The following is a 10,263-nucleotide window of genomic DNA, read 5'->3' on the forward strand; positions in this document are numbered from 1 at the left end:
CGGCGAAAGAAGCAGTGGAACCGTGCGTGCGACCAGCGGCACCACCGCATCCGAACTCAGCTTTCACATCACGATCCACATGGCACCACACGAAATCGATTTCAGTAGCCAAAGCCGATGGTGGATACAATACAAGCGATGAAGCGAGGGCTTCTTCAATCTGCAACTCTGCGAGCAACGTTCAGGACGCGGAGCTCAGGCGGCGGCACTACCTCGCGCTCGGGGCCGACCTGAGCCTCGACAAGCCGCCTGCCGCCGCAGCCGGCGGCCAGGACGCCGCCGCTGCCGTTGAGAAGCCGCTGCGGCGCTTCTTCGACGAGGGGCCGTGGGAGGGCGGCGACACGAGGCCGTGGACGGTGGGGGCAAAAGGCAAAATGGTTATTTTACACATCTGGTTCTACCTGTCAATGCTCTCAAACGGTTAAATCCTAACGGAAGGACGGAATGGTATACAGAGAAAAAAAAAGAGTTAGTGCGATGCTACACATGTGTGAACGAATCTATTATCTTAATACAATAGTGTTAAAAGAAGTCACCACGTTCACCGAGAGGATCTAAAATTTTTCACATTAATCTAAAAAAGAGAAGAACCTATGCCATTGGATTTTATGAAGATCTAACGGTCAAAACTAACTCAAAGAGTCCATATCTAATACTATCAATAAATACATAAAATTGAAATTAAAAAATAAAAATGTGAAAGTTGATTTCCATACGAAGTAGGAACCAGAATAGGAACCAAAATAGTTCAACGAAAGTATCATATGGATTATAAATATAATAAAAGGAAACATGATTCCATAACCCATAAAAGGAAACATGATCCAGTTATATATTTTTTTTTCTTAACGTGTTATAATGGCCTATCCATGGCTTTCAAGAGGAAATGTTCGTCCACCAGGACAAACGGAAAAAAAATAGTGTGAGCAGAGGGAGTGCCACGATCGTGATGCTTGAAGAGAGGAGGATCAAATTAATATGAAAGCTAGATAGATATAGAAGGGAAAACATTATACCAAAGCAAGACAATGGTGAGATTGATCTGTTGGACCAATCTCCACGCACAAAAGGTCACCATGAACTCCAGCAAGATTGTTCGGCAGGATCAGTTGTAAATTAACTTGGCCATAATGTTAAAAGAAGCCAATGTTCATTGAAAGCGTGTAGAAATTACGATGTTAATTGGAAAAATAAAAGTATATACACAATTTGATTTTATAGAGATATAACGGTTTAGACTAGCCTATTATGTACCAAGTGCAACACTCATCTGTAAGGCTCCTTGTGATGGAACCAGCCCACTCAGGTTCAATTTGACTCGGCACTAGAGCTCACATTTTCCTGGATTTATTCCCAAATTTAACCGATGTTATTCTTTTAGTGATAGGCAATGTGCCCGTCAATAGCAAGATGTTTGTGGTGACTTCGTCAATATCTCAGAAATCTGCCAGCACTCAGCCTATTGAATATACTCAGGTGTAGGGTAGCGCGTGTGTATACCAAGAAATTAAGTGAATTTGTGAGGGAATCAGAAGATGATTCTGATGAAGATAAAACCAAGAGTCATAGAAGGCAAACTTCCGTAGCAAAGAAGGTCATCAATAATATGTTGAACATGGCGCCTTGAGAACATATTTCCTATGTATTTTTTCAAATATTTAAAAATTGAAAACTAAATTAAGTAAAATTGAATATTCACATATAGAGTCCTACCAAATAATAAATTAGGTACATTAGCCATTAGTTTTTACATGGCTTCGGAAGTGAAATAATCAAATATGAGTGTATTTCAAATAGATGTTTGAAATAAAAATAGAAGCGACCATAATTTGTATGTAAACAAAAGTGAAAAAAATCAAGAGGCAAATTAATATTAATCACGTGGTTAGCATGTGGAGGAGCTTGTAAGGATGCAAACTTCAAATTTATGATGAAAAAAATACAGCTAAAGAAAAAATAGTTATAGTGCTTTCAATAAATACATAAAACCATACTTCTCCACAACTAACCTTCCCTTTATTATGAAAATGAATACACATTCCACGTCATACAGTAGGATGGAGAAAAGAACAGTATCTTGATATGGGCCACTTCAATGAAACAATGATAATGAAAATAATATAATTTAATAAAATTATTTCCAAGTAAAATTTGGACATGTTATTATAAAAAACAATCTAGCTACCTGCGCTACTTGCGCGGGCAACCTTGCTAGTTTTTTAGTAGTACACAGATCAGGACCATCTTTTTCAATGGACCTCTTCCACGACCCTTTTCTCTGGCGCGGACGCGGAACCCATGGAAGCGTTGGTCGTGGACTAGCAGTTCTTTGAAATTAGTAAGATGTTTGGGAGAGCTTTGAGGTCCTTCGGCTCCGTTGCCCAACGCACTTCGGAGCCCGAACTAGAAGAGCCATTTTGTTTCCCAACTTTCCACCATTTGCTAATTCATTTTGAATGTATAATAATAGTGCAAAATAATAGTACACGGTGATGTATCATTATAGTGTAGAGCGAAGCTGAAGCGGTTCCTGATGAAGCTGAAGCTCACGATAATAGTACACGGTTCCTTGCATGTTCCAGAACACTACTCGAATTTTGCATCGATCGGTCCCGTCCCGGTCGTTGACGGTTCCTACTCCAAAAAAAAAATGAGCGCCCTTTGCTGTTTCAGTTTCACACACGCCGATTGGAATCGGATCTCATCAGTCAAGGACGCCACTTCACTGCATTGGCTGGACAGTCGGACTCGGCGAGTTTTTGTTCGGTGGTGACGAAGCGCCTCGACCAGGTGCATTGTCTGCCTACCAATTCAACGGTCGCGAACAAAAACCGTACCCCCCACAGCGACCAGGACCCGGTCCAGCATCACGAACACGCACCCCGAAAACGAAGCCGCACGAGTGCTTGTTCGAATTTTTCTGACAGCATAAGTCGGATAAAACTACAGTTCGATACTCATAGTGTCGACCTCGGTTCATGGGATCCGCACGTAAAACAAAACGGAGTCAACGGGTTCGGTTCAAAAGAGCAGGGAGCAGCACTAGGTTCCACATCTAGTCAGAGTAGCTGCTCGGGGCGACCTCTCCGCCGGCCGCCGCCCCTCTCCGCCCGCCGCCGCGTGCCCGGCGACCTGCCGCCGCATGCTGTCGCCGGCTCGGCGCTGGAGATGGCCTAGCCGATTGGACACCATCATGACCTCATCAGCACTGGCAGGTTCACCTTGTCTCCCCCAGGGTTTACATTATCACTGATACATGGTTTATCAGTGCCCTCCGGTATCGATAATCGATTGAAAATCGGTGAAATATCGCTAAAATCGTCTGATAAGGAAGGTCAAATTCAAATATCGATAATCAATGATTTATCATTGATAATCGATGCAAATCGGTCGATTTATCGAAAATTCGGCTGAGAAATGTATTTAGCAGATGGAAAATAGAAATTTTTATAGTATTTTTATTTGGTTTTTTAAGTATGGTATTTTATAAGGTAAATTATACATACATACGTAGCTTACGATAGAATTGCATTAGAAATAAACATGTACATATATTTTGGACATAAATTGAATAAACTATAGATACATATTACACATATCCATGTTATGTATAATTATGCAAACCACACAAATAGGCATACACCAAATGAAATTGCACATAAATACAAAAAAGTACATAGTCCATATTAGCATAAATTGACACAAGTTTTATGCAAATTGGTAACAGACTCATATGACCACATCCATAATTCATACAGAAAGGCACTTAAAACATCCATTTTTCATAAATGACACTTTTTTATAATAATTATGTAAACCAGTTAGACATAGTTTTTTTTAGTATAAGCATACATATTATAGTCAACATTGAAGCCTATTGTATCCTAACTGATTTAACAACAAGTCAACATTGAAGTCTTTCTTCCCACCACTAATATTTAACACTAATCTACATTGCAAATTATCAGTATAACCATCCATTTGTAGCATAATATACAACAATATAGTAAATACCCCATGCATATTTGGTCAAGTTGGTGAAAGGAAATAGAAAATCAACCAAAATTGTTGAATATCAACTGATTTGCATTGATTATCGATGGATTTGCATCATTTATCAGGCTTTAGTATTGGAAACATTTTTTTGTCTAAGCAAACGGTGGTTGTTTTTAATATGTGACATCATTCTAGACTATAGAGAGGCTCTAGTTTTTTATAGAATTTTTTCCACACTAGTTATAAATTTCTTTGAATTTTTGAAATTTGGATTGAAATCCATCGAAAAATCAATTGAAAACCAATATCAGTCAACATCGGTAACGGTAAATTTCACCGATAATCGCGATTATCAAGCGGTTTTGTATTCCATGGTCTCCCCTCCTATCTTCTTCAGTGTATCGTTTTATCGTTTCGATGCGAAAGCAGCTCTCGTCCGTTTTTCCTTGCTTTATTCTCGAAAATCAAATCTAGCTTTTTTTTTAAGCAAATAAAATCAAATCTAGCTGACTCCCTAGTTTGTTCCGAGCAACACACAGTGCTGATTGGGGGAAACCAAGCGGCTCCTCTGATGGGTAAGAACAATGACGTTGATGGCCACAGATCTGACTGCTAGTATAGAAAGGTCATTTATTTCAAAAAAAAAGTTTAGAAAGGTCAAAGATGGAGAATATTCTGAATACGTTGACCTTTTCCTTGGTCCGGTGGTAAATAGGCCTTCTGTCTCTCTTAACATGGTTACTGCTGTCCTAGACCAAACGGAGGCCATAGGATTATCCAACTGATTGGGGGTTTAGACTTTTAGGACTGCCAATAGCAAAGTACTAGTAGTATATGATGTGTGGATTTGGGAATTGGCCGGGCCAGTTCAGCACAGGGAGCTGTCGGGCCCATGAGGTAATCACTCTGAAATAAGTACACCCGCTTAAGCCATTAGATACTCATACTCATCATCATAAGCTCACTCCTAGTAGAAATTTCTGGCTCATTTAGTATAGAAAAGGAGGAGGGAAGGAAAAGACACTTCTTGCTGCTGCTTACTATATTCAATTTAGTGGACTCTCGAGCCCAAGTCGCGGCATAAACACTACCAAACCAAAATTCACGCCGCCCGCGGCCAGCCGTCCTTCGTTTCTTGCTCACTAAACAATCTCGCTTTAATTCCGCTCCCCTCGCTGTACGCTGTTCTTCCCCGGTCCTCGAAGGCGCGCCAGGCCCTCCATCCTCGCGACCTCGCCTGCCGATCCTCGTCCGCCCCGTCCCTGGCCGGCCCTGCCCAAGCACCGTACCATGGGGAACGCGATCTCCTCCGCCGCCGCTCCGGCCCTGTGCGCCGCCTTCACCGCCCTCGAGCTCGTCAACCTCCTGGCCCCGCAGCAGGGTGCCGGCGCCACGGCAGCCGCTGAAGCCTCGGCGATTCGCGGCGCGGTCCGGGCCTTCCTGCCGTTGGCTGCGGCGGCGGGCTTCTTCACCTCCGTCGCGCTTATTTACCGCCAACTTCATCACGCCGGCGCCGCGGCCGCTGCGGGCGCCGGCAACCCGCGCCTGCCGGAGCTCGTGACCTTCACCCTGTGTGCGTCGGCTGGGTTCCTCCAGTTCGTTTTGTTCGTCCTGGAGGCTCCAGGTGGCGTGGGTCACGGCGCGGCACGAGCGCTTGGTCTGGCTGCGCTCCGTGCCCTGCCCGCTGCGGCCACGGCGACCTTCTTTCTGGGCATCTTGCTCATAGTCGTCGGGCACATCCGCGCCGGCGGCGAGGGTGGCGGCGGCGCCGTCGCCGGAGTCCTCGCCAAGATGGCCGTCGGAGCGGCGGCGGGACTCTTCTGCCTGATGGCCACTGCCATCTGCTTCGTGTAAGTTTCCCAAACACCATCCTCTCCTCTCCGTGCGACCGTGCCCCGCCCCCGATGTGCGCCCTTCCATCTGGCCCCGAGCTGCCGTCGCCCGTCGCCCGTCGCCGCGGCTTAAAGCAGCATCCCCGGCTCCAGATCGCCCTTCACCCCTCTCGCCTCTGGGGCAATACGTGGGGCTGACTGGGAATTCCCTGCCCCGGAGGCCGGTCGTACATGCCATTGATCTTCTTGTTGATGGGGTGCAACTTCAGAGGAGTCAATTATCTGGAAACGTGCAAGAGAACCGGCACTTGCCAGCGTTGATTCGCTTCTTCTAAGGCCAGTTTTAGTGCAAAGAATCATCGTACTGTAAACTAAATAACTGACACCCCTTCGATACTATGCCATGTCGGAAAATTTATTACTCATGACACTCCTGTGAGTATGACTGAGCATGGGTGGGTTTATACAGATTTGGGTGGATTATGCGGGTTGAATTGCAGCAGCTGGTTAATTGGGTGGAGGTGCATTCTGGGTGGATTAGATGGATCAAGAGCGTGTTTGATTTATGGGTGGGCTGGGTTGGATTGGGTGGGTGCGTAGGTCACATCTAATAAAATAGACATGATAGCAATGTATACGTGTCACCAGATAATTAACAAACATGCAATTTAGATAATCGATGAGCAGGCAACACACATACAACCAAAGGACATTTGTCTGAAACAACCGACAAGAACAAGCCACAATCAATATACAGTGGCAAGCAAACATTGGTATGAAACAAGTAGCCATAGGCCTTGATAAACATAGGTACAGAAGACGATTATGTTTAACACTTTGAAAACTGAATACACTGAAGGGCAGAGCTTGTTTATTGTCTTCTAGGATGAAGATAGCAGAGCTTTCCCAAGACCTGAAAGTTTGCCAATAAACTGAATAAACTGAATACGCTGAAGGGCAGATGTTTGAAAGTTTGCCAATAAATTGGTTAAGAAATTACAAAAGCTAATGGATCAGGCAGGTATACAATCTATACATTTCAAAACTGGACAAACTTACCATAGTACTGTATTTTATTACTTGTCCATGATGTTGTTTGCCAAAAGCTCTACAGCAAGTAGAAAAAATATTTTAGTGGTTACTTTACACAAGCAGAAAACATTTATCCAAAGTATCATTAAACAACTATACCTTCTTGGATTTCTTCATAGGCTTCAATTTCCTCCATAGACTTTATAATGTCAATAGGGCCTGAAGGTGACCGCAACCAGCTTTGTGTACAGATTAAAGCTTCAACTGTAGTAGGTGATAGTGATGTCACAATCGTATTTTTTCGTGACACTCCCATTAAGATTGGCATAATTCAAACTTTTCGTATTTCTTTTCTAGAATTGTCACAATCGTGCTCGCCCGATTACTGATAGATGGTTAGGACTTGTTTAGATCCATAAACGCAAAATGCAAAATTTTTGTAAATCGCTTGCATGGTGTACTAAATGTAGTCGAAAAATGAATCACATTACACAAATGGATTGTAAATCGCGAGACGAATCTAATGAGCCTAATTAGGATGTGATTAGACACTAAATTACTACAATAATGCTACACTAAATCGGATGGATTGTAAACATACTCTAATGATGAATTAATTAGGCTCATTAGATCCGTCTCGTAGTTTACAGACGAGATTTGTAATTAGTTTTGTGATTAGTTTACATTTAATACTTCAAATATTGAAAATTTCCTTGCAAAAACGCAAAAACGAAAAATGCAAACTCATCTAAACAAGCCCTTAGTGATTAACCAATCACTAGCCTTCTTAATACTCTGTTATTACGTTACACAATCGTCACTGAATTGTTCCCCTTTTGCAATGCTCAGTTAATGTGGCGCAGCTGGCCCTGATGACAAAATGTGGGTTCTGTTTGCTGCGAATAAGCTGCTGCAAGAGGAAGTGCTGGGATATTGTGACATTGGGATATTGTGACATTGCCCGATTTTATTTGTAATAATAATTGGATGAAACTGAGTATGGTTGTGCTGGTTACCTTGAACTTGTGTGGATCATTTCTGATACCATGAACTCAATTGTGTGATTGTTATGATTGAACAACTTTTCTCTATGATTCTGCCAGCATTTGATAACAATCAAATATGGGACTGTGTTGTGGGTTAATAATATGATGCAACAATCTTCTGTCTGGTGCATGTATCGTGATCATTGCTGATTTTACTAATCCGAGGTGCATGTATTGGTGCTCTTGTATATGCAAGAATCAAAATGGGTCGGCATTTTTGCCTGCTGGAAGGATCCATTACTTTCCATTTACAGCTTCAGACTTGGAGCATCCAGAAGAATTTTGAAGAGTATCGTGAGAAAAGGGACAAGGTTATGAAGGTTAGGGCTCTCTACATTTGCAAGCTTCACTTTTATTTCTACTGTTTTTTTTTTCAGTTGGCTCTGGATTTTAGCGGCTTGTTAGAGTTATTCTAGTTCTACTTTATTGGGCATCTATTGTAATGATGCTCTCTCTTTTATCTAGACATACAAATCTGTAGGAAAGGTAGGATGCATATAATGCAGTCGATGTATTGCATTGAGCCTCTTGGGTGGTATATATAGGAGTACATGGCTTGGAGGACAAGTAGCCTCTCCTAGAGATAAGGAAGGTTATCCCGAGATTACAATCAATCCTAAACTAACCATATCCGGAGTTGCCTAATATACTCTAACATCCCCCCGCAGTCGTAGCTGTAGCAACACGAACGGTCAGACTGGAGAACAACGGAGATGTATCCCCCCTGCAGTTGGAACGCCGGTGCGAAAGCTTTGACTGGAGACTCATGCAGATGATAGCCCTTTAGTGCCGTAGTAGCCGAAGTCGAGGTGGACGTGGTCAAAGCCATGGAGGGGGCGCGGGTCGAAGCGTCGTTGAGGTGCTCAAGTACACAAACTCTGCATCTTCTTGCCGAAGACAGCAGCAGGACGGTGCGGCGGATGACGATGGTAGACGACGCGGTTTGCGACTTAGGTCACGCTCAGGACAGGGGTGGCGACGGCGCAGGTTGCAGCAAGTGTCGCGCTCAGATCAGGGGTGGCGACGACGTCTTCCTTCAGGAATATCAGCGGCAATGTCCGCGTGAGAACGGCTTGAGGCGCGGAGGTGGATCGAGCTCCTGCTTGACGAAGACCGGCGGCGAGTGGCGCCACCGCCTGAAAAGGCGACGACACCGGTAGGGTGGCTTGATCACGAACGTCGTCTCTGCAGCGTGGTGGGCGCAGCGACAACCTCGTCCTTCGGGAGTGTCGACGATGAACGGCGACGAACGGCAGGGCGACGCAAACCCGATCTCTGATCTGGAAAAAAGAAACACAACAGCAAGAGACCTGCGGGTCACAGGTGCACCTAGTGATGCCCCCAACCTTATCTCATCCGTCGGTCAGAGACAGAGAGAGAGGGGAAAACAGAGATCCGCTCGGAGAGGAATATTCAACGGGGACGGTGCACCCGAGCGGCGCCTCTGCTCCATCCACACGGAGGCCGGCGGCCGGAGGAGAGAGCGCCGACGGGGAAGGGCGGAGCTCCCACAGCGCTGCAGTCCGCCGGCGATGGCGGTGGAGCAGCGTGGTGGAGCGGAGCTAGGCGGGTCGCCTCATCCCGACGACGACGACATCAGGCGATATAGCCAGGGCGCTGCACCCGCGGCTGGACCGGCAAGGGAGAGGCGGCGCACGGCCGTCGAGCATCCCCAATGGTGTGGCGGCGGCTCGGCGCCCCCAAGGTGCACCACTGCAGCCGCAGACACGCGCGCAAGGGCAGCGGTGGTGGAGGTGCTGGAGGAGCAGATGGGGAGCGCCAGGCCTGACTCACGATAGGGCGATGAAGACAGCGGCGCTGGCGGCGATGGGCAAGGTAGGTCCCTAGCTACTGACGACTCGACGGCGTGGCGGATCAGAGGGATCCGAACGCTGATCCTACGAGGGCGTTGTCCCCGGCGGAGATCGATCTGATCGATCTCCCCGGGGGCGGCGCAAGGGCAGCGGAAGCCGGAGGCCTAGGGTTAGAACCGTCTCTGATACCATGTATGAAAGGTAGGATGCGTATAATGCGGCCCATTGGGCGGTATATATAGGAGTACATGGCTTGGAGGGCAAGTAGCCTCTCCTAGAGATAACGAAGGTTATCCCGGGATTACAATCAATCCTAAACTAACCATATCCGGAGTTTCCTAATATACTCTAACAAAATCCCATTTGGCTAATCACTTTTATTTCAGTTGACTCAATATTGTCTTTATCTAGATAAAGTTGTTGGGTTCCTATTAGCTTTGTTTCCTATTTATATTATTGTAACACTTCGTTTGGCTAATACTCAACTTAATATAAATCCCATTTCCTCTAAAAGATTTTTGTTAGTGGTTCCTCTAATAAAAA

General features: G+C 45.2%; 1 protein-coding gene across 2 annotated transcripts; it reads left to right on the forward strand.

Annotated features, from left to right (window-relative positions):
* The first annotated feature begins 3,019 nt into the window (after window positions 1-3,019).
* On the forward strand, window positions 3,020-8,029 carry LOC120671193. Of its 2 annotated transcripts, none has more exons than XR_005673534.1 (2): window positions 3,020-3,215; window positions 7,710-8,029. XR_005673534.1 is itself a non-coding variant. In XM_039951477.1 (2 exons), exons 1-2 carry the CDS (start codon window positions 5,287-5,289, stop codon window positions 7,711-7,713), a joined length of 564 nt encoding a protein of 187 aa, XP_039807411.1. In that variant the 5' UTR covers window positions 4,396-5,286; the 3' UTR covers window positions 7,714-8,029. The 2 variants fall into 2 exon arrangements, 1 of the variants encoding a protein (XP_039807411.1); XM_039951477.1 differs by lacking the exon at window positions 3,020-3,215 and adding an exon at window positions 4,396-5,846.
* Window positions 8,030-10,263: the final 2,234 nt, after the last annotated feature.

Source organism: Panicum virgatum, chromosome 4N (assembly GCF_016808335.1).
Source record: "Panicum virgatum strain AP13 chromosome 4N, P.virgatum_v5, whole genome shotgun sequence".
Classification (NCBI taxonomy): domain Eukaryota; kingdom Viridiplantae; phylum Streptophyta; class Magnoliopsida; order Poales; family Poaceae; genus Panicum; species Panicum virgatum.